The sequence below is a fragment of the Eptesicus fuscus genome, chromosome 24 (assembly GCF_027574615.1).
Source record: "Eptesicus fuscus isolate TK198812 chromosome 24, DD_ASM_mEF_20220401, whole genome shotgun sequence".
Classification (NCBI taxonomy): Eukaryota; Metazoa; Chordata; class Mammalia; order Chiroptera; family Vespertilionidae; genus Eptesicus; species Eptesicus fuscus.
Genome location: NC_072496.1, coordinates 4,647,063 through 4,674,317, shown reverse-complemented (window position 1 = coordinate 4,674,317; position 27,255 = coordinate 4,647,063). Strand labels below are relative to the sequence as shown.

At 55.7% G+C, this 27,255-nt stretch overlaps 2 protein-coding genes across 3 annotated transcripts in view; both read right to left on the bottom strand.

The window, feature by feature from the left end:
- Positions 1–32: 32 nt before the first annotated feature.
- Positions 33–17,961, bottom strand: KCNK1 (potassium two pore domain channel subfamily K member 1). Its single transcript, XM_054712949.1, has 3 exons — positions 17,552–17,961; positions 3,762–4,157; positions 33–1,129 (listed from the first exon to the last, which is right to left on the bottom strand). Exons 1-3 carry the CDS (start codon positions 17,904–17,906, stop codon positions 870–872), a joined length of 1,011 nt encoding a protein of 336 aa, XP_054568924.1. The 5' UTR covers positions 17,907–17,961; the 3' UTR covers positions 33–869.
- A 5,720-nt stretch (positions 17,962–23,681) lies between these two features.
- MAP3K21 (mitogen-activated protein kinase kinase kinase 21) overlaps positions 23,682–27,255 on the bottom strand; it is a 30,684-nt gene continuing 27,110 nt past the window's right edge. The window contains exons 8-10 of one of the 2 annotated variants that reach the window (XM_054712946.1): positions 26,779–26,876; positions 24,923–25,666; positions 23,682–24,197 (exon numbers count right to left, since the gene is read on the bottom strand). In XM_054712946.1, coding sequence (XP_054568921.1) covers positions 23,764–24,197; positions 24,923–25,666; positions 26,779–26,876 — 1,276 coding nt within the window. In that variant the 3' untranslated portion in view covers positions 23,682–23,763. The remainder of the gene's footprint in view (positions 24,198–24,922; positions 25,667–26,778; positions 26,877–27,255) is intronic. The other variant, XM_054712947.1, reaches the window with a different exon arrangement.

The following is a 27,255-nucleotide window of genomic DNA, read 5'->3' as shown; positions in this document are numbered from 1 at the left end:
GCTTCCAGAGAAACGCTCGCCAGCATCGAAGGCACCTGAGAGCACACGAGTTATTGCAAGAGGACAGACACCTTTATTGCAGGGGAAGACGCAGGCCTTCGCTCTCCTGTGCGTCCTCCCCCTTATCGTACTGCGGCCGCGCTCGAGTCCTCCGTACAAAGAGAAATCCAAAGAAACAGTATCTACAGTCTCGGGGGAAGAGGTTTGCTGAGACCCGCCGACCGGGACCCCCCTGTACAGGGTAGGAACATATGGATACCCGGTATGTACACAGTTCACGGGCACCTATTCGTTATAAATAACAGGGTCATCTTAGGTTCTACAAAAATAATCATTTCGGGCGGGCGCATGCAAACCCATACACATAAATTTATAAAACAAAATCTCTAGGCTTCTCGTCTGCGTTTCCATATATAAAGGTTGCTATTGAGCCGTCCGCTAAGTGATTTCGAATTAACCTGCCATCTTTGCTGGATTGATTTGCATACTCACTCCTGATTGGCTGGTGGGCGTCGTGAAGGTACGGTCAATTTGCATCTTACTCTTTTATTAGTGTAGCCTCCCCCAATTAAAAGTAGAAAACCTGCTTCTACCCACAGGGGTCCTCACCCCACTAGACAGTCCAGATCATTGTGTTTCGGATGAATGACAGGTACCTACCCCGCGTCCTCAGATACCAGACAGCCCTCCGGAGCCAAAGCTTTCTTTGCTCCAATTTCTGCTTTGGTTTCGAATGTTACCGAATGTCTCCAAATAGCGGGCGTTTGTTAAAATATCGTTTTGGCTTTTACATTCTCCTAAAGACGCACAAAGCGAAGCCTCTCCCTGCCCCGCCCCGCCCGGTGCGGGAGGACCAGGCCCGCGCTCGCTCAGCGCTGTGGGGGGCCGTCGGCAAGGGCGGGCGGCTCCGGGCCCACGAAGGGCTCGTCCGGCTTCTGGTCCTCCTTCCCGCCGGCCGCCTGGTCCGTGATGGAGGAGAAGGACAGCTGGTCGTGCTCCATGATGTGCACCTGGTCCTCGTCCTTGTCCTTCTTCACGTAGAACATCTTCCGGAACTTCTTCAGCTCGTGCAGCTCGCAGAAGGTTTCCAGCACCACCAGCATGGCCACGAGGCCGAGCAGCAGGTAACCTGCACGAGAAAACCCATGTCTCAGTGGGACCCGGTCACGGGCAGATCAAGTCGGGACACCAAGTGTCTGTTCGTGAATCAAGCCGTCGCCACTGTTCCAATTCCGAGGCACACCTGGAATCCCAGGGCTCAAAGAGGGGGACCCAGCCTGGCCGGCGTGGCTCAGTGGTTGAGCGTCAACCTAGGAACCAGGAGGTCACGGTTTGATTCCCAGTCAGGGCACAGGCCTGACCGGGTTGTGGGCTCCATCTCCAGTGTGGGGCGTGCAGGAGGCAGCTTATCAATGATCCTCTCTCATCACTGATGTTTCTCTCTCTCTCTCTCTCTCTCTCTCTCTCTCTCTCTCTCTCTTTCTCTCTGTCTCCCCCTGTCCCTTCCTCTCTGGAATCAATAAAAATATATTTTAAAAAAATAAGTAAAATAAAATAAAAATAATTATGGTCACTAGAGGAAATCTACACTAATAAAAGAGCAAGATGCAAATTGACCATACCTTCACGACACCCACCAGCCAATATGGAGTGAGTATGCAAATCAATCTAACAAAGATGGTGGGTTAATTTGCATACAAAGCAGCCAAGCACCCGGGGGCAGGGTGGGAAGCTTGCATCGTCGCCATGGCGACAAAGCAGGCGTTCCGCACCACCCCAGCTGCTCCGGGCCTCTGGGCAGCGTGGGAAGGCAGAAAGGCAGCTCTGGCCAGAGCAAAGGCAGTGCCAGCAGCCAGGGGAAAAGAAGGCCCATTCTTGCACGAATCTTCGTGCATCGGGCCTCTAGTATGAAATCTCCTTGTAACTACTCGGTACATATTTACGGAACTTAGAAGGTAGCCATGCACTTTTCAAAGTGCTGGGGGTTTATGAGTGAAGCGTGTGTCCTAGGTGAGCCTGTAAGTTCATGGAAACGCTAACAGACACGTGGTGTATCAGGTTAGGCCGACAAGCCAGGGCCAGGTGGGGGCAGCTGCCTGCCGACTAGAGCCGTGGCCAGGGCTGGAGCCTGGCAACGTCCTTGATGAGGCAGAAAGGAAAAAGTGCACGGACATCCTGATGCAACCTCACGGTTTCCTAAACTGGATTTCCCAGCTTCCCAGGGGATCGTAGGGGACTTGTAAAAACTGTTTAAAAATGATCAGTCTCTGGCCACCTGAAATGGAGTGCCTATTTTCCACATATAAAATTCTGAAAATGGTTAACCCGGTCTACATTTCAAAGGAGAACCAGATGGCCAATGAGATAAGCAACTGTTTTAAGATGTTGCTGGTGAATTAAAGAGCCTGGCTGACTGTACCAGGCTGCAATCCTAAGACTTGTTTGCTTGAGCTTAATATCTGTAAGAAGGCAGAGAAACATGTCTCAATTAAAAGTTGGTTTGCAAGTACATTCTGTGGCACATTTTTATACTGTAATTTATGATGCCTATTATGAGTAAGAAATTGACCTGTACCTTTTTTTTTTTAATTACATTTTCATTGATTTCAGAGAGGAAGGGAGAGGGAGAGACAGAAAACATCAATGATGAGAGAGAATCATGGATCGGCTGCCTCCTGCACGCCCCACACTGGGGATGGAGCCCGCAACCCAGGCATGTGCCCTGACCGGGAATCAAACTGTGACCTCCTGGTTCAGAGGTTGATGCTCAACCACCGAGCCATGCCAGCTGGGCCTTGATCTGTACGTTTAAGGTGCTCAGGAAAAATAACTCTCAGAAATAACAAGATTTTTACCTAAAGCCTTCTGAAGGGAATCCTGATCCAATGAAATAGTGGTGGCGAAAGTGAAAATTTATCCATGAGAGCCCAAACATCTCATTGATGTTTCTCTCTCTCTCTCTGCCTCTCCCTTCCTCTCTGAAATCAATAAAAATATATACACTGAGTGGCCAGATTATTATGAGCTTTGAACGCATAATAATCTGGCCCCTCAGTGTGTGTGTGTGTGTGTATGTATATATATACATATACATATACATATATATATATATATATATATATATATATATATATATTAGAGGTCCGGTGCATGAATTTGTGCATGGGTGGGGTCTGGCCAGCCTGGCCACGGGGAGGGGACATAGGGTGGTTGGCCAGCCTGCTGCTGGTCGAACTCCTTGCATATTAGCCTTTTATTCTATAGGATATACACTGAGTGGCCAGATTATGATGCGTTCAGAGATCATCATCATCTGGCCACTCCGTGTATATTTTTAAAAAGAAATAATACAAGCCCTGGCTGGCTTGGCTCAGTGGATAGAGCATAAGCCTGTGGACTGAAGGGTCCCAGGTTCGATTCCGGCTGGGGGCACATGCCTGGGTTGCGGGCTCGATCCCCAGTGGCGGGCGTGCGGGAGACCGCCGATCAATGATTCTCTCTCATCATCGATGTTTCTATCTCTCTCTCCCTCTCTGAAATCAATAAAAAATATTTTTAAAAAATAAAAAGAAATAATACAATTTTTACATGAAGCATTCTGAAGGGGGAACCCCGATCCGACGAGACAGTGATGGCGAACTGAAACTGTATCCATGAGAACGCCACCGGGGCCTCCAGGAACGGCCGCCCGTGGGCAGAGCAGGGGGAGCGTGGCCGGCGCCCCGGGTCCCGCGGGCGCGGCGCCGGCGCCGGGTACTCACAGGTGATGCCCAGCTTGTAGAGCTCCCGGAACTTCTGGTTGTAGCCCTCCCCCGGCACATAGTCGCCCAGGCCGATGGTGCTCAGGGAGATGAAGCAGAAGTAGAAGGACTCCAGGAAGTTCCAGTCGTCCTCCAGCACGGAGAACACGGCGGCGGGGATGAAGAAGAAGCAGGACACGGTGGCCACGCCCAGCAGCACGGCGTGCGCCAGGGCCACCAGCTGCTTGGAGAAGCCCCAGCGCAGGTGCACGTAGAGCACGGGCCGGCGCGTCACGTGGATGGTGACGCGCTGGACCACGGCGGTCAGGAAGAGCAGGGTGAAGGGGATGCCGATGATGGAGTAGACGATGCAGAAGGCCTTGCCCCCGTCCGACAAGGGCACCGTGTGGCCATAGCCTGCAGGAGACGGGTGCGGGGAGGAGAACGCAGTCAGTTCGTCACGTGTGGATTTCAGACATGTTTTTGTTGATTTCAGAGAGAGGGAGAGAGAGACAGAAACATCCGCGATGAGAGAGAAGCATCGACCGGCTGCCTCCTGCACGCCCCACACTGGGGATCGAGCCTGCAACCCGGGCACGTGCCCTTGACTGGGAATCGAACCCTGACCTCCTAGTTCATAAGTCAACACTCAACCACTGAGCCCCACCAGCCAGGCTCATGTCCTTTCTTTCTTCTTCTTTTATTTTTTTTTAGTAATTGATGAGAGAGAAAGAGAGAGAGAGGAAGAGCAGGTTGAGTGGGCTAGTAACATTTCCCAAGTATATTATGTTTCTGCTAGAGGCCTGGTGCACGGAATTTGTGCATGGGTAGGGTCCCTAGGCCTGGCCGGCAATCAGGGCCTTCCTTCATTCTGCGCTGCCCCCTGGTGGTCAGCGCATGTCATAGCGGGTGATCGAACTCCCAGTCGGTTGAACTTCCGAGGGGACAACTTGCATATTAGCCTTTTATCATATAGGGTGGTTTATTTTAATACATCGACTACATGAAAATGCCCTGGGAAGAGCCCTACAAAAAAAAAAAAAAAAACCCTCTAATGGAGTTTTGTCTTAAAAGTTTGATTTTTCTATTTTCTTTATTTTTTTAAATATATTTTTTTAAAAAAAAATATATTATATATATATTTTTATTGATTTCAGAAAGGAAGGGACAGGGGGAGAGAAACATCAATGATGAGAGAGAATCATGGATCAATTGCCTCCTGCACGTCCCACACTGGAGGTCGAGCTGGCAACTGGGCATGTGCCCTGACCGGGAATCGAACTGTGACCTCCTGGTTCATAGGTCGACGCTCAACCACTGAGCCACACCTGCCGGGCTCGGGGCCTGTGGTATCAGGGAAGGAGGGGGAACCGGGACCAGTCGACCAGGCACAGCGGAAGGACAATGCCGACCCAGTAAAGATGCAGATGTCGGACAAGGGGAAGAAAATGAAGACAAGAGCTGCCCGCTCACAGGACTGAGCCCTGACTTCTTCTCCAATCAATTATCTGGTTACACGGCACATCCGGAAACCATAACATCTTTTCCCTCTCGCCACTTCCGCAGGTTCTACCACGCCACCGGTTCCACGAAACCAACATGAAACACACACAGAAGGGCCGGTGGTCTCAGCGTGTGTAACGTGAAACACACACAGTAGGGCCGGTGGTCCCAGCGTGTGTAACGTGAAACACACACAGTAGGGCCGGTGGTCCCAGCGTGTGTAACGTGAAACACACACAGTAGGGCCGGTGGTCCCAGCGTGTGTAACATTAAACACACACAGTAGGGCCGGTGGTCCCAGCGTGTGTAACGTGAAACACACACAGTAGGGCCGGTGGTCCCAGCGTGTGTAACATTAAACACACACAGTAGGGCCGGTGGTCCCAGCGTGTGTAACGTGAAACACACACAGTAGGGCCGGTGGTCCCAGCGTGTGTAACGTGAAACACACACAGTAGGGCCGGTGGTCCCAGCGTGTGTAACGTGAAACACACACAGTAGGGCCGGTGGTCCCAGCGTGTGTAACATTAAACACACACAGTAGGGCCGGTGGTCCCAGCGTGTGTAACGTGAAACACACACAGTAGGGCCGGTGGTCCCAGCGTGTGTAACGTGAAACACACACAGTAGGGCCGGTGGTCCCAGCGTGTGTAACATGAAACACAAACACACACAGTAGGGCCGGTGGTCCCAGCGTGTGTAACATTAAACACACACAGTAGGGCCGGTGGTCCCAGCGTGTGTAACATTAAACACACACAGTAGGGCCGGTGGTCCCAGCGTGTGTAACGTGAAACACACACAGTAGGGCCGGTGGTCCCAGCGTGTGTAACATGAAACACAGACACACACAGTAGGGCCGGTGGTCCCAGCCCTACTTTCCACCAGGCCTGAGTCCCTGCCAGTTCCAGGCGGTCCAAGCGGCAGCCAGAGGGAACCCCCCGCAGGGCGTGAGGCTCAGCGGACGGTTAAAACCTCACCAGCACTTCGCCCTGAAAGACTATAACATGTCTGAACAAGTCCGTTCAGGAAAAAGCCAGCAAAACGCATTTTTTCCAAAATTGGATTCTGAAAAAAAAAAAAAAAGCACCTCCCATCTGGGATTGTCATTGAAAGTGGGTTTCAAATCAGATTCCTAAGATCTGTCACCTGCTTAGAAAGACATGCCTCTGGAAAACCTCCCGCTTCCGACCCCCGCAAATGATCTGCTTTGTTCCGGCTCCTTGCAGGGTCCATGTGGCAGTCAAGGTCGCCCATCTGTGCCCCGAAAACACGCGGGTTACCCACGAGCCACGGAGCGCCAGGATGCCACAGAAATCATGTGCAGCTTGTACATCTAAATCCACGTGCCTCTTCCCGTGAGATAGTCCAGGCCGGAGACGCTCAGGAGGGTAGAGAACCGTGGCTCTGAGCGGGGGTTCCTCACCATTGTTTTCTTTTAAAATATATTTTTATTGACTTCAGAGAGGAAGGGAGAGGGAGAGAGAGAGACAGAAACATCAACGATGAGGGAGGATCCCGGATCGCCTGCCTCCTGCACGCCCCACACTGGGGATGGAGCCCGCAACCCGGGCATGTGCCCTGACCTTTGTGACCTCCTGGTTCACAGGTCGACGCTCAACCACGGAGCCACGCCGGCCGGGCTGAGGGTAGGTTCCTGAATCCATCTGTTCCTGGCACCGCCAGCTGCCCTGGAACCCTGCCTCGAGCTGCAGGGGTTAGCGAGGGCAAAGGGCACGGTGCGGGCTCAGAGAACCGTTACAGGAGCGGGGAAGCGTGCCAGGGGAGACCACGGGAGAGGGATGCGTGAAGCGGTCCACGGAACAGACGGGGCGGCTCAGAGCCAGGATGCACGCCTGCCACGGAGGAAGGATGCTCTCATGGTCAGAGATACATAGAAGCAATGAAGGTGCAAGTGTTTTTTTGTTGTTGCTAATCCACGAGGATATATTTTCCCATTGGTTTTTAGGGAGAGAGTGGAAGGGAAAGGGAGAGAGACAGCCTTGGCCGGTGTGGCTCAGTGGATAGAGCGTCGGCCTACGGACTACAGGGTTCCAAGTTCGATTCCGGTCAAGGGCACATGCCCAGGTTGCTAGATCCCCAGTGGGGGGCGTGCAGGAGGCAGCCGATCAGTGATTCTCTATCCTCATTGATGTTTCTCTCTCTCTCTCTCTCTCTCTTGCTTCTCTGAAATAAAAAATATATATATTTTAAAAAAAATCAGCCCTAACCAGTGTGGCTCAATGGATAGAGCGTCGGCCTGAAGACTGAAGGGTGCCAGGTTCGATTCCGGTCAAGGGCATGTACCTTGGTTGCGGGCACATCCCCAGTGGGAGGTGTGCAGGAGGCAGCTGATGGAAGTTTCTCTCTCATTGATGTTTCTACCTCTCTATCCCTCTCTCTTCCTCTCTGGAAAAAATCAATAAAATTTTAAAAAAAAAGGAAAGAAAATTAAAAGAAAGGGAGAGACAGAGAAACATGGATGTGAGAGAGACACATGGATGGGTTGCCTCCTGCATGCGCCCCGACCAGGAGCCTGCCACCGAGGCACGTGCCCTTGACGGGAATCGAACCCGGGACCCTTTGGTCTGCAGGCCGATGCTCCATCCACTGAGCCACACCGGCCAGGGCCAAAGGTGATGTTTTCTTTGGCCAAACAGGGAGTGGTATTATTTGCTTTGTGGGCAGCTACCCAAAACAGTAAGGAAAGACAGAAGGCAGCAGGAAACGAGGAAGAGGCAGACCGGCTCCAGGAAGGAAGCCACAGGCTCGAGCCCACAGCTGAGCAGGATGCTGAGGATGGGACGCCGCGGGCTCCATTCATCCCCCAGGTGGCCAGGAATCGAGGCGACTCACGGCATCGGATACACGCACCCCCACCGCAAGACAGCCCGAAGAAAGCATCTGTCACGCGTGTGGACACACACCCTGCCCCACGGAGCCAAACGCGGGGAGGACAGCTGCGTGGCGGAGTCTCGTGAGTCCCTCCCTCTCTGAAAACAGTGCTTTCTGGCACCGAACGCTTTCCCGTGCCAGGCCCAGCTCCGCCACGGAGCCCGGGATGCAGAGCTGGGTTCGTCACCACGCCGGCTCCTCCCCAGCGGGGCCCCGCGCCCGCACCTGTGCCAGGGGCTGTGCCAGGGGCTGTGCAGCCAGGAGAGGGCCGCCCACACTGGGCCACCATCTGTCAGCTCCGCGGGCCCCGGTCCCATCTGCCGTGGAGAGAGGCACTCTCACTTCTGCAGAATGCCCCGAGCCTGCCATTTTTTTCCCCTTTCCTTTTCTTTTAAAAACACATGGAGCGGCCAGATGATGATGACCTCTGAACGCATAATCATCTGGCCACTCAGTGTATATCCTATAGAATAAAAGGCTAATATGCAAATGGTCCCCTCGACCAGGAGTTCCACCAGCAGGCAGGCCGGCCAACCGCCCATGTCCCCTCCCCCTGACCAGGCTGGCCGGACCCCACCCATGCACAAATTCATGCACCGGGCCTCTGTGTGTGGGATATATATCACACACACAAACACACACACACACACACACACACACACACACACGCACACAAAGAGTGGCCAGATTATTATGCGTTCAGAGATCATCATCAGCTGGCCACTCAGTGTATGTGTTTATTGATTTCAGAGAGAGAGAGAGAGAGGGGGAGGGAGGTAGAAACATCCATGATGAGAGAGAATCATGGATCGGCTGCCTCCTGCACGCCCCCTACGGGGGATGGAGCCCACAACCCAGGCATGCGCCCTGACCGGGAATCGAACCGTGACCTCCTGGTTCAAAGGTCAGTGCTCAACCACTGAGCCACACCGGCCAGGCTTAAAATGCTGATTTTTTTTTTTTTTTAAATACCTTTACTGTTCCATACCTGTCAGAAGGACGCCAATGACACGTCCATCCAGGACAGGGTCGATGTCTACGGGTCACGCCACCAACACCTCGGTAACTTCCTCCTCCCCACCCGCGTCCCGAAGACCTCACTGCCACGTTCCTGCGATTCACGCATTCGTCATCAATACAGTTGTCACGGAAACGACCGACACCATCCTACCCAAGGGGGCCAGTCACACGCCTGCCCCCGGGGAGGGCCGAGGAGGAAGCGCTGATAAGGAGCTGCAGGTAGGCGAGGTCCGAGGACGTTTCTGGGAACAGAGCGTGCTGTCTCCTCGCTCATCCCTTTCAAGGCAAGGCCTGGGTCGGAGGGGAGAGGCTCCCGAAAACCGAGTTCTGAGAGCTGCCCCGGGACGGGAGCCGAGGAGGAAGACAGGCCGGGGCCACAGAGGGCAGAGGCGGGGGTCAGAGTCCGAGTCTGGCTCCTGAGAAGGGACAGGGAGCCAGGAACATCAGCACGTGGCCGCGGCCTCCAGGGTGGGCGTGTGGCCAGCAGAGGCGCCCAGTTCCGTGAAGGACTAAGAAGTCGTGCCCAGCCCTGGCCGGTGTGGCTCAGTGGATAGAGCGTCGGCCTGGGGACTGAAGGGTCCCAGGTTCGATTCCGGTCAAGGGTGTGTACATTGGTTGCGGGCACATCCCCAGTAGGAGGTGTGCAGGAGGCAGCTGATGGATGTTTCTCTCTCATCGATGTTTCTACCTCTCTATCCCTCTCCCTTCCTGTCTGTAAAAAATCAATAAACTATATTAAAAAAAAAAAAAAGAAGAAGAAGTCATGCCCAACCCGGCCGGCCGGCGTGGCTCAGCATCGACCTATGAATCAGGAGGTCACAGTTCAATTCCCGGTCAAGGGCACATGCCCGGGTTGCCGGCTCGATCCCCAGTGTGGGGCGTACAGGAGGCAGCCGATCCGTGGTTCTCTCTCATCATGGATGTTTCTCACTCTCTCTCTCCTTCTCCTTTCCTCTCTGAAATCATATAATAAAATAAAAAACATGTTTTTAAAAAAAACACACACCACTCTTCTTTGCTTTTCAAACATTTCCACCTGCGTGTGTCTCTCAGCCCTGCCTCTGAGCCGGGGCTCAAAGACCCACCGGCGCACGCGGGTCAGAGCAGAGCCGTCCTGGGTGCCCTTCAGCCAAAACGAACATTCGAGATGCGAGGGAAGCCAGCCAGCTCTCCTTCACCCGAGCCCGAGGCACGGAGACATTTTCTCTCTCTCGGTCACACTGGGTGTCTGACACCCGCCTTGCATTGCAAGACAAAAGCTTCAAGCCACAGTGGGGCCACGCGGGAGCGGAGCTGAGGTTCAGGTTCTGGGGCGTCAACGCCTGTTCCGCGGCACAAACAGGATGTGGGGAAGGACCCTGCTACCGAGCACCCTTCAAAACCGGTTCCAAATGCCCGTCTGCCACTCACTGACACACACGGGGACCATCTGGAACGACACCCCTCAGAGGCGATCGATCACCTATTGGCCGAATCCCTGGGCATTGGGGGTGAGGGACCCAGCTCCCCAGAGCCCCCCCTCTCTGCCCTGAAAGCTGGGGTCCGGCCAAGCCGTACCTGAGAGAGGAGGTGGAGGGGCACAGGGCTGGGGCTTAGGCCATCTCCCGTCCAAGTTCCTGCCACAGACACACCCGGAGAGACACACACGTTCCCTGTACAGGGACACCGTGGCTGCTCACGGGCTCGCTCGGGGCTCCCTCTGCGACACAGTGGGGGTGTCGCCCACGGCCATCTCCCTGACCCCTCGGTGCCCCAGGGCCCGGTGTTCCCATAGATGTCCACCCCCACTCTGCCTGAGGGTCCCCCGGCCCCATCTCCGGACTCTCTGTCCGTCCTGATGGTCCCCCGGGCAGTCGCTCTGCCTCGGGACAGGACACCTTGTCCTCGGGGACTGCAAACGCCTCTGCCCGGCCGGCCTGGCTCAGGGGTTGAGCGTCGACCTAGGAACCAGGAGGTCAGGGTTCGATTCCCGGTCACAGGGCACAGGCCCGGGTTGCGGGCTCCATCCCCAGTGGGGGGCGTGCAGGAGGCAGCCGATCCAGGATTCTCTCTCCTCGTTGATGTTTCTCCCTCCCTCTCTCTCTCTCTCTCTCTCTCTCTCTCTCTCTCTCTCTCTCTCCCTCTCTCTCCCTTCCTCTCTGAAAGCAATAAAAATATATTAAAACAAAAAGAAGCACACCTCAGTGCCCTGCGGCCCAGCCCCAGCCGTCCCTGTCTGAGCCGGGCTGTTTGTCCAAGGGCAGGGTCAGGAGCCGGCAGCGGCTCCCTGCCGCCCACAGGGTCAAGTGCAAACAGTACTTCCCACACCCAGGCCCCTGCCCTCGCCCTTAGGCCTCCTGTGGCCACTGGCCAGCCAGCAGGTGGCTCCGGGCCCTGGGCGGCTGCCACCCTCACGACCTCACGACCTCTTGCAGGCCGGGCTCCGCCCTCTTCCGGGAACCTGGGCTGTACATGTATGTCCTCCTCTGTGTCACCCACCAAACCTACCACGTTTCCTTTTTTTTTTTTTTTTTTAAATATATCTTTATTGATGTCAGAGAGGAAGGAAAGGGAGAAAGAGAGAGAAACATCAGTGATGAGAGAGAATCATGGACCGCCTGCCTCCTGCACGTCCCCCACTGGGGATCGAGCCCGCAACCATGGTACATGCATTGGACGGGAATGGAACCGGCAACCCTTCGGTCCGAGGCCCGGTTGCTCTAACCACTGAGCCACGCCGGCTGGGCTGTCGGTCCCATTTCTAAGCGTAAGATACACTGCGGAGGCAGGAGCGCGAGGTGGGCGTGGGGACGACAGATGGCTGCCCACCGGGTCCTCCTGTGACAGCGCAGGGCTCCCCCGCCCGCCCGCCCGCCAGGGTGCCTTTGTGACGGCGGTGGCCCGTGTCACAGCTGGGGGACCCGCGGGCGTGATGGGGGCGGCTGTCCCTGGTCTGAACTCCTCAGGGGGGCGGTCGGACAGAGAGCCGCTGGGCACAGCCTCCGCGGCTCCGACAGCGAACTTAATCCACCGGACCGAGGTCTTTAAATAATTCAGTGCCCCGGCAACCGGCGTCCAGACACGTCAAGAATTTTAGTTTCGAGGATGTCTTAACCTTTTCATTCTAGTCTCAGACATGCACGTCCCCCCCCTCCCCCCCCCGTTATTCACAGCCTGGGATGACATTAAAAAACACAGCCGTTGAGCCCTCGCCCGTGTGGCTCAGTGGATAGAGCGTCGGCCTGCAGACTGAAGGGTCCCGGGTTCAACTCAGGTCAAGGACAGGTGCCCGGGGAGTGGGCTCCATCCCCAGTAGGGGGCGTGCAGGAGGCAGCCAATCCATGATTCTCTCTCATCAGGGATGTTTCTCTCTCTCCCTCTTCCTTCCTCTCTGAAATCAATAAGGATATATATATACACTGAGTGGCCAGATTATGATGATCTCTGAACGCATAATAATCTGGCCACTCAGTGTGTGTGTGTGTGTGTGTGTGTGTGTGTGTGTGTGTATTAGAGGCCCGGTGCATGAATTCGTGCATGGGTGAGGTCCGGCCAGCCTGGCCAGGGGGAGGGGACATGGGCGGTTGGCCGGCCTGCCTGCTGGTGGAACTCCTGGTCGAGGGGACCATTTGCATATTAGCCTTTTATTCTATAGGATGGACACTGAGTGGCCAGATGATTGTGCTTTCAGAGATCATCATCATCAGGCCACTCCGTGTTTATTTTAAGAAAACCCAGCATTTGAGAAGGGGACGCTGAGGTCACCGGGGACAGCGGGGAGCCACCGTGCTGAGGTGGCATCCTGTGGTGACTCACGGTAACTCAGCAAACTGAACACCCAGCGAAAACAGTCACTCGGGGTGTCCTCGGTCACGTGACGCCTTTCCCATCTGTTACAAACTGGGTGCTATTTGAAGCTCACAGAGCCCGACCATGCTGAGGTGCCTTGTGGGGGGGGGGGGGGGGGGGAAAGGATGTTTTTCTTATTTCCTGCCTAGAAATACAAGAGCTAGGCGCCCTGAAGAGACCCGGCCCGTCTCCTCGTCTCTCTTTGCTGCGGGTCGTTTCTCCTGAGCGATTCTCCCCAGGGAACCCCTGTGCGTTTCATGTTGTCCCCGTGTGGACTGTCCCTCCTTCCCCCTCCCAGACGGACTCACGGACAGGAAGACAAGAGCCCCACGTGGGAGACCGGCCCCCGGCGAACCGGAGGCTCCGGAAACCTCGCTGGTGATGGAGAACTATTCATGGGAGCCCCAGGGGCCGATGCACAGGGTGGGGATCTGATCTGGATCGAGGAGACTCTGCGGTGGAGGGTCGACCTAGGAACCAGGAGGTCACTGGTTCGATTCCCGGTCAGGGCACGTGCCCGGGTGGCGGGCTCCATCCCCAGTGTGGGGCGTGCAAGAGGCAGCCGATCCATGAGTCTCTCTCATCATGGATGTTTCTATCTCTCTCTCTCTCCTTCTCCCTTCTTCTCTGAAATCAATCAAAATATATTTTAAAATAAATAAATAAACAAATTAATGCCATTGCCCATGTCTGACACAACCCAAGCAATCTCTTCACTGTAAGCATCGACTCCGTTTCCCAGGCCAGGAAAGGGAAAGACACCCTAGAAAGGAACAGACAAGCCCTCCGAGAGTCTGATTCCTGCTCAGGGAGAGAATGACCCCCGTCCTTTCAGATGGGGTTCCCTCTGCACCCCCAGCTCCCCCGTGACCCCCTTTTCAACCTGACCTCGTGTCAGGGCCAAACCCCTTGCACCAACTCTGAGGACAGCACCCAGAAGGAGCGAAAGACGTCGGGGCACAACCTCAATCCAGGCGACAGAAGCGTGGAGGAAGGCAAGATACCCCAAAGACGCCCGCTTTTGGATGGAGACCCCGTGGCTCGGGCCACGGAGAAATCACAGGCGTCAGTACCTCTTGGACTCGGCTGCAGGCGGGATCGGATGGCGTCCCTGCAGGATCCGCTCCAGCCCTGTGCCCTCGGACTACGCCAGACACGACACCCCACGGCGAGGGATCCAAACACGGAGCACCGGCGTTTTCCCGTGCGCCGACCCCACCGTCCACAAAACCACCTGACCTCGGAGGCCCCCGATTTCCCGCCAGGTGTCTGTACAAACGAAGCTGGTATTCTTTTCCTTTCCTTTTTTAGAAATATATTTTATTGATTTTTTTACAGAGAGGAAGGGAGAGGGACAGAGAGTTAGAAACATCGATCAGCCGCCTCCTGCACACCCCCTCCTGGGGATGTGCCCGCAACCAAGGTACATGCCCTTGACCGGAATCGAACCTGGGACCCTCCAGTCCGCAGGCCGACGCTCTATCCACTGAGCCACACCGGTCAGGGCAAAGCTGGTATTCCTGACCAGGTGTATAGTTATGCCACAAAAGCAAAAGCTTGATTTCTTTCGAGCCACAGTCATTTATAACAGGAACTATATCCTAGGTACCAACCCCAAACTTCTTCCTAATAGACCAGGAAGACCGGGCTCAAGACTTCCCCGGACAGGACGCTGGGGCTTTTTGGGGGTGAGAAGCTGCTGGCCTGATGCACTCATGCCCCTCAGGGTCCAGAGGTCCCCCGAGAACAGCACCAAGGGGGTGCTCACTGCTTCTATTCTGGGCAAGACAGGGGCTCGCCGTGCTGATGGGCTGGCTGACAATGATCTCAGTGACTATCCATCAACAGAGCTCACACACACACATACACACACACACACACACACACACACCTACAGCATGTCTAGTATCTACCCAGCTGTCTGGTACTTTTCCGGGTAACATTTTCCTAGACATGAAGTACCCTAGCTTTACCCGAAAAACCGGCTGACCCTCTGCCACAAAGCCCGTGTTTTGACCCCATTCCGAACTTCAGATGTGTCAGGAGCAGGTCAGTACCAGACCAGCAGAGAGACATCCTGGATGTAGGATAGACTCTAAATCCTGTTAGCATTCTCCTTAAATGAGCCAATCCAGCTCTCTCCTACCCATGGAAAAAAAAAAAAAAATCCATTGAGTCTGCTAATTTCACAAGCCCTAAGAGGCCCCATTCCCACCTCGTTTATCCTCAAGTGCCCCGTGCACTGATTTCCTTCAGGAGCTCCTGCTTTGCATGAATAACAGACTTTCTCGGGAACGACACTGCCATCGGAATACCAACAACCAGAGATCCATCCCCCTGGCCAGTTCTGCTCCGTGGGTAGAGCCTCAGCCTGCGGACTGAAGGGTCCCGGATTCGATTCCCGTCAAGGGCACCTGCCCGGGGTGGCTGGCTCCATCCTCAATGTGGGGCGTGCAGGAGGCAGCGGATCCATGATTCGCTCTCATCACGGATGTTTCTGTCGCTCTCTCCCTCTCCCTTCCTCTCCGAAGTCAATTAAAATACATTTTTTAAAAATTCACAAAAAAACACACAAGACTTCCTGTTTATTCCATTTTAGTCACTCACCCCAGACTTCTGAATCATTGTCTTACAGAACCAAGCCCGCAGTGTACTAGTAGCTATTCCCAAATAATTACCCACACAAATGGACTGGATGTAGCCCAGGGATTTCAAAACAAACAAACCCTGGCAGGTGGGAAAGGGGTGGGGGTGGGGGAGGGTGAAGGCAGAGTTGAAGTAACAAAGTAGATTCACCTGCCAAGGAGAGGGGACACGGGGGGCAAAGAATTCCTGGCAGGGGCACCACAAGGCCCCGATTCCGGGCCACACTGGCCGCTAGGACGGGTGTGACCTTGTGCAAGTCAAGATGATTGTTCAAAAGATCAGATTTTGCCCGGCCAGTGTGGCTCAGGGGTTGAGCATGGACTTATGATCCAGGAGGTCACGGTTCGATTCCCCGTTAGGGCACATGCCCTGGGTTGCGGGCTCGATCCCCAGTGGGGGGGGGGGGGGGGGAAGTGTGCGCATACAGGAGACAGCCCATCAATGATTCTCTCTCATCATTGATGTTTTTATCTCTCTCTCTCTCCCCCCCCTTCCCTTCCTCTCTCTGAAAGCAATAAAAATATACTTTAAAAACAAAACATGCCCTGACCGGTGTGGCTCCGTGGATAGAGCATCGGCCTGCGGACTGAAGGGTCCCGGGTTCGATTCCGGTCAAGGGCATGTGCCTTGGTGGCGGGCACATCCCCAGTAGGGGGTGTGCAGGAGGCAGCTGATCGATGTTTCTCTCTCATCGATGTTTCTAGCTCTCTATTCCTCTCCCTTCCTCTCTGTAAAAAAATCAATAAAATATATTTAAAACACACACACACACACAAAACACCCACAAAAGGCCAGATGCCATGAGCGCTCTCTAAGCCACATTCCAGGTACATCGGCCCACATAGAAGTACCTGCTGGCAGGTGTACGTGCCTCGCTCAGCCTGCCTTCATCTAGACCAGCCCAGGAGCGCTGCCCCGGGGCGCAGGGCGGGCCTCGGTCACCCCGGGGCGTGGGGCGCTCCTCCTGCTGGGTGAGTCCTGCGAGGCAGGCAGGTGCGCCCCGAAGTTTAAGGCTGGCTCCCCCTCCAGAAAGTTGAAATACTGCTGAATCAGGGTGCCCCATTTTGCCAGATCCACGGCATTCCCTCACCCCTCCTCCTCCTCTGGGGGAAAAAAAAAAAAAAAAAAACACACACACAAAAAACAAACAAAACCGGATGGGCCTGTGTGCCCAGGTCACCCCGAGGAGCAGAGTGATGTCACTCGGTTCCCTCGCCGCCTCCCCGCCCCCCCCCCCCCCCTAGAAAGGAGCCCACAAGCCTGTGCATCCTCCAGGGAAAGGCGCCCTCGGAAAGGTGACCCCGCCACGCGTTCTCCTGCGCGTCTGCGGCCTGTGCGCGCGGGATGGGTCCGGGGAAGGTGCGCGCGCCGGGAACTCGGGAGTTTCCCCGCATCCCGGGGGCCAAGGCCGGGACCGAGTGGGTTCCATCCAACCAGGCTGGCTGGGGGGTCGGGGACCCAGATAAAAGGACGGAGCCCATGAAGCCCCTCTAGCCACCCAGGCCGAAGGTTTTGGGGGCCACTTCCCAAGAGTTCCCGGCCCGGCGGCAGACCCAATTCACATTCTTAGGCCACCTCCCCAGCTTCCGGCTCCACGAGCCCGGCCAAGGCCAGTCTCCCAGCGAGGGGAGGTGGCCGGTGGCCGGGGTTGGGGTGGGTGCATCGGAGGCGCGGGGGGCGCACGGGGAGGCGCGGGGGGCGCACGGGGAGGGGCGCGCCAGGGGGACCGCGGCGGCCGGGGCCAGTCTCCCAGCGAGGGGAGGTGGCCGGGGTTGGGGTGGGTGCATCGGAGGCGCGGGGGGCGCACGGGGAGGGGCGGGGGGCGCACGGGGAGGGGCGGGGGCGCACGGGGAGGGGCGGGGGCGCACGGGGAGGGGCGCGCCAGGGGGCCCGCGGCGGCCGGGGCCAGGGGCGCCTACCGGTGGTGGAGAGCACGGTGCTGGCGAAGAAGAGCGCCGAGGTGAAGTCCCAGTTCCAGCTGCCCGAGGCGTTGCCCAGCGCCGACACGCCGTAGTTGCTGGCCTCCAGCACGCGGCCCAGGAAGCGCTCGAGCTGCGCCTCCGACAGGCACTCGTGCTGCTCCAGGAAGCGCCGCTTCAGCTTGCGCAGCTCCTGGCGCAGCAGGTCCTCGTACGGCAGCTCCACGGACGAGAAGACCACGGCGCCGAACACCAGGTAGAGCAGGTAGCCGAGCACCAGGAGGCCGAAGCACCAGGCCGAGCGGTGCCGCTCCACCAGGCGCCCGCACGAGCTGCCCGCCAGGGACTGCAGCATCTTCCCGCGCCGGGCCCCGCCGCGCCGGCCGCCCGCACCCGGCGATCGGCTCCCCGCGCCGCCCGCCCCGCCCCGCCCCGCCCCGAGCCCGCCCTTGGTGCCCGCCCCCCCCTTCCCGCGCCCGCCCCGGGCTCCGGCGGCCCCGCGCCCCCCTGCGCACCTCCCGTCCCCCGCCCCGCGCCGCGCTCCGATCCCGCCCCGCCCGCAGCGGCCAGCCCGCGCCCCGATTGGCTGCTCCCGGAGGCTGTCGTCCCCCTTTCCTGCTTCCTTCAGGACGCCCAGTGGCCACGGTGAGGTGGCGCTGACGTGGTGCCGGCGCAGGTAACCCGAGCGCCCTGGGGACCGCGCGCAAACTTGGCCGGAGAGCCAGGCCGGGCGGGGGCAGGCTCCTCCGGCTCCGCTGGGCTCCGTGGGAGAACCGGTTTGGCCCCTGGTGGGAGGAGAGCGTGTGCGTGTGTGTGTGTGTGTGTGTGTGTGTGTGCACGCGTGTGTGAGGGTGTGTGTTTGTGTGTGTGCACGTGCATGCCTGACAGTGTGGCCGTGTGTGTGTGCAACTGTGTGATTGTGTCTGTGCATGAGCACGCGTGGGTGCATGAGCCTGTGTGTCTATGAGACTGTGCTCACGTGTGCACACTCATGTGAGTGAGTGCATGGGCATGTGTTTGCTCATATGTGTGCACGTACGTGTATGCACGTGTGCATATGTGGGCTGTGCATGCACATGCATAGAAGGTACGTGTGTCTGAGTGTACACGTGCATGTGTGAGTGTCTGCAGGAGCGTTTTTGTGTGTGCATGTGAGTGAGTGTGCATGTGTCTGTGAGTGTGCGTGGAAGTGTGTGTGTATCTTTGTGGACTCGAATAAGAGTGTGTGCCTGTGCTGTTGGCTGTGCCCTGCTGTCCCGGCCCCAGTGAGCCCTGGGGTCCCCATCACGGTGGGTCCAGCCCCAGGCACCCCGGCTTCTTTCTAGAAGCTTCCGCCCCCCCTTCCCACCCTCCACAAGAGGCACCCGAGAGCCCACCCAGGAGAGTGTGGGCATGTCCCGTTGGGGAGCCCTCACGCTTTAAAACATGAAGAGTGACAAGGGCCCAGCGTGCCAGCTGCCAGAGGGACTGAGCTTTGCCAAGGGGTGTTCCTTGTTAGGGGAGGAGGGCCAGCCAGCCACCTCATGGACAGGGAGGGGTGCCTTTCCTGGAAAGGCGATTTCACAATATGCCGCAGGGTTTGTGTGCTCTGCCTCCAGGGGGCGCCCTCAGAAAAAGTTATCAGAGAGGCAGAGGCAAAGATTTATAGACGAGAGTTCATAAACAGTATACACTGAGTGGCCAGATGATGATGATCTCTGGACGCATAATCATCTGGCCACTCAGGGTATATCCTATAGAATAAAAGGCTCATATGCAAATTGTCCCCTCCACCAGGAGTTCGACCAGCAGGCAGGCCGGCCAACCACCCATGTCCCCTCCCCCTGGCCAGGCTGGCCGGACCCCACCCATGCACGAATTCATGCCTCTAATATATATATATATATATACACGGAGTGGCCAGATTACTATGCGTTCAGAGGTCATAATAATCTGGCCACTCAGTGTATATGCATATTACACATATAAAATACACACACACCCATATGTGAGATCATGAAGAATCAGGAACAATCAAAACGTTCCAAAGTAGCCTAGCCGGTTTGGCTCAGTGGATAGAGCGTCGGCCTGTGGACTGAAGGGTCCTGGGTTCAATTCCAGTCAAGGGCACATGCCAAGGTTGTGGGCTCAATCCCCAACAGGGGGCGTGCAAGAGGCAGCCAACCCATGATTCTCTCTCATTATTGATGCTTTGATCTCTCTCTCTCCCTCTCCCCTCCGCTCTGAAATAATTTAAAAATATATATTTTTTAAATATTCCAAAATAGGGAAATGCTAAAAAAAAAAAAAAAAAGGTATCTTTTTTTTTATACAGCGAAGATACCATCTAGCTATTGAAGATGGGTCTGAAGACGACTGAAGCATAAGCAATCTTAGGTATAGAAAATATAAAATCTTTCGTACAGAATCTCAAATTTGTAAAATAGGACAGTCTCAAAAAAAAAGAAATGAATGGATGCAAAACTCTGGGGGGTGAGGGCATATATGGGAGTGGGGTGGGGGGTGGCAATGGTAAGATATGTACACGTATAATACCTTAATTAAAAAAATTGGAGAAAAAAAAAAGAAATGAATAAAAACATTTTTAAAATAAAATACGGCCGTCTCTGCCTAACACATCGGCTGCACGAAAATAAACCCAGCTCCGAACAGCTGTCTTCGGGTAACAGTGGAGCATAGAGGTGACTTTTATTTCTCGTCCATTTTTCTGTCTTTCACATTTTCTACAGTGGGCATATATTATCATCACCACCGAGAGAAAAACATGAAAATAACTGAAACGGGATGGTAGGGTTATTTAGTACAACTCCTTTGCAATCTTCTTTTATTTTTTAATATATTTGTATTGATTTCAGAGAGGAAGGGAGAGGGAGAGAGAGAGAGAGAAACATCAACGAGGAGAGAGAATCATGGATCGGCTGCCTCCTGCACACCCCCCACTGGGGACGGAACCCGCAACCCGGGCCTGTGCCCTTGACTGGAATCAAACCTGGGACCTTTCAGTCCCCAGGCCGAAGCTCTATCCACTGAGCCACACCAGCCAGGGCTGCAATCTTCTAAAAAAACAAAACAAAACACACACACAATATTTTGCATTTGTTTAGAAATTCCTGCCAGTAATTTTTCACTTTCAGGCAATAACCTTGCCTTCTCCTTTACGCGGAAGGTCGAACGAAGCCAACATTCCGCTTTATTTTTCTGCACTGCAAAATCTCTTCATCACGGACCCGTCCGTCCCTTTCCTCCGACCCTCGAGGAGAAAATCACCCCCTTATCCCCAAGGGGGAGCCATTCACCCACCACTCCCGCTCCTTGGGCTCCCGGAACCCTTCCCTCGCCAGCCGGTACCCTACCCCTTGAAAGGCATTGCCTGGGGGCCAGGTGGCCACAGCTGGGGACCACCCCCCCCCCCGCAGCCTGGAGTTTCAGCTACACCTGCACCCCACCTCCTCTGTACCCCAACTCCCCTTGAAACCCCGAGACCAGAAGACGGAGAAATACCCGGGCTTATTCAGCATCAACGATCTTTATTAACGCGCTTTGTCTAGTGGAACGCAGATAAAACCACAGTCCGTCCTCGGGAGCCGATCAGAGCCGCGGAGCAGGGAGACCAGCCATCCAGAAGAGTTTATTAAAAAATATAGACAACGTGTGTAAACATCTTTTTCACGCGAGAGGCTTCGTAATACAGCGCACGGGCCCGGGCCTTACGTCTCGGCAGAGGGAGCACCTTCGTGGTGGACTAACAGGAACTGGGGTTAATTTAGCTTTCAGGGGGCTACGGGGGCTACAGGAATAATAAATAACAGCTTCTGCTCCGTATGCACGTAGAAAATCGCAAATGCACACGAGATCCCAGTGAAAATAGAGACGTGACAGCGTCAGGCGACTCTTGTAATTATCTCTTTAAATGGCCCCCCTTCTAGATTCATTCAAACAGAGCTGACTAAAATAAAGCTAAACGGGAACAGGCAGCCGGCCGGCGTGACTCAGGGGTTGAGCGTCGACCTAGGAACCAGGAGGTCACGGTTCGATTCCCGGTCAAGGGCACATGCCCGGGTTGTGGGCTGGATCCCCGGTGGGGGGCGTGCAGGAGGCAGCCGATCCATGATCCTCTCTCATCATAGATGTTTCTCTCTCTCCCCTCTCCCTTCCTCTCTGAAATCACCAAAAAGATGTATTAAAAAAAGAAAACAGCCCTGACCGGTTTGGCTCAGTGGATAGAGCATCGGCCTGCGGACTCAAGGGTCCCAGGTTCGATTCCGGTCAAGGGCATGTACCTTGGTTGTGGGCACATCCCCAGTAGGGGGTGTGCAGGAGGCAGCTGATCGGTGTTTCTCTCTCATCAATGTTTTTAACTCTCTATCCCTCTCCTTTCCTCTCTGTAAAAAATCAATAAAATATATATTTTTTTAAAAAGCAGGACCAGGAAGATGGGGACAAGACAGACGGACACTCACCACCGCCGTCCCCCCTCGGCCCCCCAGTTCTCTGGTAGAAACAAAACTGAACACGTGGTTTCTCTATGCCTCTTCCAGGTAGGAATTCAACACCCACCGAAAGCAAGCCGCACCGTGGAAGGGACGGGAACACAGCACAGCGCAGTGAGCACCCGAGATTCCGCCGCGGGAATCTCGAAACACAAGGCTGTTTTCTTCCAGGGAAGGATCCAGAATGAAACGAACGGGGAAATAACTACCCAGCCCCTAAATTCCAACCGTGCCGCTGTTTTTGGACCTGGCAGTGTTCCTCTCCAACCATATCCGGGATGATTCCGAGAAGGACGCGTTTACGCGGGGAAAAAGGACACGGCAGGGGTGTGTACAACACAGCGGAACGTGTGTCCATTTTTTAAAGATGCTGCTACAAAAGGAAAAGGCGTCTCCCCATTCCGGAGGCCGAACCCCTGGCTTCTGGACCCGGAAACCCGCTTTCTACAGGGAGGACCCGGGAGGCAGGTCTCAGGTGCACACATCGTGCTGAGCCCAGCTCCAAGGTCTGATCCTGTGAACGTCTGCTTTGGACGCCGAATGGGTAAAATGTATAAGTTACTAACATCCAGTAGATTCTCCTCCAAGAGAGAAATAGTGCAAAGTTTAGGTGAGAATTGGGTGTATTTATGCATGATAACCCTACTGTTGGGTCTAGGCCAGTGGTTGGCAAACTCCTTAGTCCCCAGAGCCAAATATCAACAGGACAACGATTGAAATTTCTTTGGAGAGCCACATTTTTTAAACTTAAACTTCTTCTAACGCCACTGCTTCAACATAGACTCGCCCAGGCCGTGGTATTTTGTGGAAGAGCCACACTCAAGGGGCCAAAGAGCCGCAGGTGGCTCGCGAGCCACGGTTTGCCGACCACTGGTCTAGGTCCTTTACAGAGGATTTTGTATCTATTCTAGTTACCATTTTTTTAAAAAATAGACACCTTTGCCCGGCCAGCGTCACTCAGGGGTTGAGCATCCACCCAGGAACCAGGAGGTCACGGTTCGATTCCCGGTCAAGGGCACAGGCCCGGGTTGCGGGCTCCATCCCCAGTGTGGGGCGTGCAGGAGGCAGCCGATCCATGATTCTCTCTCATCATGGATGCTTCTCTCTCTCTCTCCCCCTCTCCCTTCCTCTCTGAGATCAATAAAAATATATATATTTTTAAAAATAGGCACCTTTACTGACTAATAGCACATTCTTCTTCTTGGCTTTTTGTTGCACCAAAGAGAGAGAGTTAGAGAGAGAAAGGTGAGACGAAAGGAGAAAGGAGAGGGAGAAAGAGAGAGGGAAAGAGGGAAAAAGGGAGGGGGAAGGGGGGAGGGAGAGAGGGGAAGGAGGGGGAGGAGGGAGGGAGGAATCGGGGGACAAGGTGACCCACCCCTTCCTGTGCGATCAGCTAACAGACAGCGGACACGCGAGCAGCAGAATTAAACCTTGTGCGGCCCCAACTCTTCCCAGCAGAGCCGTGCGTTTTGCGTGGCCACACGCTCTCACACGGGAGTGTGTTGTGTTTCAGGTCACCGGGCAGGAATCCACTGGCAAGCCCATCTCCTTGGACGGCCTGCCGCGCTCACGTCCATGTCCCTCTCGGACGCCCGTGACCGCTGCAGGCGCGGGGCCACTGCCGCTCTGCCAGACCCGGCAGCATAAACAACGCCAAGGCAGACGCAGTGTTTTAATTGTTCTCCTTAGAAAAGGGAGGCAGGCGGGCACAAACGTAAGGCACTAGGACAGGAATCCCTTCTCCAGCTGGCGGACGGACGGACGGCCGCGCCCGCTCTTCACCTGGCACAGGGGCGGCGTGCAGTCCCGGCTCTGGCCCTGCACGTCGGCGTCCAGCAAGGAGGGCCCGAGCGACCTAGTTCTGTCCGGGGCTCCGGGGGGACAGCCGGGGGCACAGCCGGGGGTCGGTGCCCCGCCGCCCAGGCCAGGGTCGGCCCGTGCGGGCAGCGGCTCTGTCCTCCCCGGGGAGGCCTGGGGGGCGTCCGCGGGGGCTGGGAGGGCGGAGGGGGGAGGCACAGAAGTGAAGGCTCTTTGTTCTCCAGGCGGGGCCTCCAGAGGCAGGGCCTGGGGGGGCAGGTTCCTGTGAGGCCAGGAGGGGTGGGGGGGCCCCCACGCCCGCGCAGGGGGCGGTACCGGAGCTCCTGCGGCAGCAGCTGCTGAGAAAGCAAAGACAGTTCAATCAGAGACTGGGGCGTCTGACCATGCAAACCAGACAAATAACCTGGTGGCAGGCTCGATCCCCAGTAGGGGGCGTGCAGGAGGCAGCCGATCCGTGATTCTCTCTCATCCTTGATGTTTCTCTTTCTCTCTCCCTCGCCCTTCCTCTCTGAAATCCATAAAAATAATTTTTTAAAAAAATATATATTTTATTGATTTTTTTACAGAGAGGAAGGGAGAGGGATAGAGAGTCAGAAACATCGATGAGAGAGAAACATCGATCAGCCGCCTCCTGCACCACCCCCACTGGGGATGTGCCCGCAACCAAGGTACATGCCCTTGACCGGAATCGAACCCGGGACCCTTCAGTCCGCAGGCTGACGCTCCATCCACTGAGCCACACCGGTGAGGGCGATAAAAATAACTTTTAAAAAACAGACACCTGAACACCAGCCAGCCTCACATGGGCTTGCTGACTTAAGGTGCTATCATGACATATCTAAGTGACGGACGTCTCGTTATCCTTTTCCCAGAATCCAGACGGTGTGAAAGGAAGGCGTCGGGGAGCATTTGAAGGCCTGTGTGCTCGGTGGGAACACATTGGTACACGGAGACACTGGGACATGCCATCGCGTGTCAGGCGCCCAGGCGAGGGGCGACCCTCTGCTGCCTACAAAGGGTGTCTGTCTGTCTGTCTGTCTGCACCTTCCCTCCGAGCGCCTACCTGGGGCCAGAGAGGCGTTCCCGTCAGACACCGACCGCCGGTGGCCCGCTGCCCTTCTCTTCGAGGAAGCACAGGGCGGCGCGTTCCCACGGGTCTGCTCCGAGGAGGGGGGGCCCAGGGGCCTCCACGCCCCGCGCTCGGCCTCCGGCCTGGGTGGGGAGGCTGGCTGGCACCCCCCTGCGGCAGGACAGACGTCCGGAGCGGGCACGTCGGGGGCGCGCGTGCTGTGCCCGCTGCCCTCGAGGGACGACTCTCCGCCCTCCGCCTGCAGCAGGCACTTGGTGGAGAGGGACGGCCGGGAGAGAAGACCCAGGGCGCCGGGCGGGGGCAGCGTGGCCGATGCCCGGGGGCGGTCGGCGCCCCCGCGGGGCCAGGGTGCCCGCGGCAGGATGTCCTTGCGTTTCCTCCTTTCCTCCCTGGGGCCCGGCTCCTCCGCGGCCGGCGCCCGGGGCAGCTCTCTGAGGTCCAGGCCCAGGGCCACGGCCGCCAGGAGGGCGGTGCAGCTGACCAGGGCGCCCTCCGTCCTCCTCCTGGGGGGCGACCTGCTCAGAGTGTGGGTCGGGGTCCCCTGAGGGGTGCCCGCGGCGGAGGCGGCCTCCTCCCAGTTCTCAGCCTCCGGCGGGCTCTCTCTCTGCCCATCTTTCCCCAGAGGCGGGTCCGCCAGGGCGGGCCCCGAGGGTTTGCTCTGCGGTGGTTTTCTGGGCTCCGAGCCGTCGGCAGAGGGTCTGGGCTCCTCGCAGGCACCTGGGAAAGGCAGAGACACACAAAGGGGGAGCGTCTTCCAGGGAAAGTCCTTTAAACTACACGCACAATAGCCCTAGCCCGTGTGGCTCAGTGGGTAGAGCGTCAGCCTGTGGGCCAGAAGGTCCCCGTTCCATGCCGGTCAAGGGCACGTACCTCGGTTGCAGGAGCCAGGTCAGGGCACGTGCAGGAGGCAACCAATCGATGGGCTTCTCTCACGTCGATGTTTCTCCCTGTCTTTCCCCCTCCCCTGGGTGCACTGAGTGCCTAGTATAGGTAACAAACCCCAAAGCGTCTACCCCGCGTTGACAAGAAAGAGGGGAGATGTTATGGTCAAATGGAATCCATAGCTTAATGGAGACTGAACGGAGTGAGCCCAGTGTGTCCTAGGAGGAGGAGTTATGAGGATCAAAAGACTCTAAGATGCCCTGGCCGGTTTGGCTCAGTGGATAGAGCATCGGCCTGCGTACTGAAGGGTCCCAGGTTCGATTCCGGTCAAGGGCATGTGCCTTGGTTGCGGGCACATCCCCAGTGGGGAGTGTGCAGGAGGCAGCTGATGGATGTTTCTCTCTCATCGATGTTTCTAACTCTCTATCCTTCTCCCTTCCTCTCTGTAAAAAAAATCAATAAAATACATATTTTTTAAAAAAAGATTCTAAGGAAGAAGGAAGATGGCTTCTCGGATGACTCCCGCTATCTGGACAGGCACAGATAATCCCACACAATAAAATCCTAATATGCTGCCGAAACCGGTTTGGCTCAGTGGATAGAGCGTCGGTCTGCGGACTGAAGGGTCCCAGGTTCGATTCCGGTCAAGGGCATGTACCTTGGTTGCAGGCACATCCCCGGTGGGGGCTGTGCAGGAGGCAGCTGGTCGATGTTTCTCTCTCATCGATGTTTCTGGCTCTCTGTCCCTCTCCTTTCCTCTCTGTAAAAAAATCAGTGAAATATATTTTTTAAAAAAAATCCTAATATGCTAAGTGTCCGGTTGACCGGCCGGCTGTTCAGCCAATCAAAGCGTAATATGCTAATGATATGCTAAGGCTGCTCAACCGCGTCTAGGACACCCAGAAGCGGAGGGTGATGCAAATTCTGTTTCTGAAGCACGTACGTACCTGGTTGGTCCACAAATAACGATGCCAATGGCGTGGTTTTGTGATGTTTTATGAAGAGAGTTGACCAAGGACTGTTGCCATCCGAGAGAGGTCTTATTCTACAAGAGAAAGATGCTTATTTTATTTCCTTCCTTCCTTCCTTTTTAATTCTCACCCGAAGATATTTTTTTCCCATTGATTTTTAGAGGGAGTGGAAGGAAGAGGGAGAGACAGAGAGAAACACCGATGGGAGAGAAAAACATATTGATTGGATGCCTCCTGCAGGCCGGGAGCCTGCAACCGAGGTACGTGCCCTTGACCAGGAATCAAACCCGGGACCCTTCAGTCCACAGGCCGATGCTCTATCCACTGAGCCACACCGGCCAGGGCCAGATGGTTATTTTAATGTAATAGAAACACATGGCCCATTAGGTGTTGAGGAGCTAATGAAGCCCAAATAAAACCTTAAAAATCAGACCGATAATATGTCGGAGATTT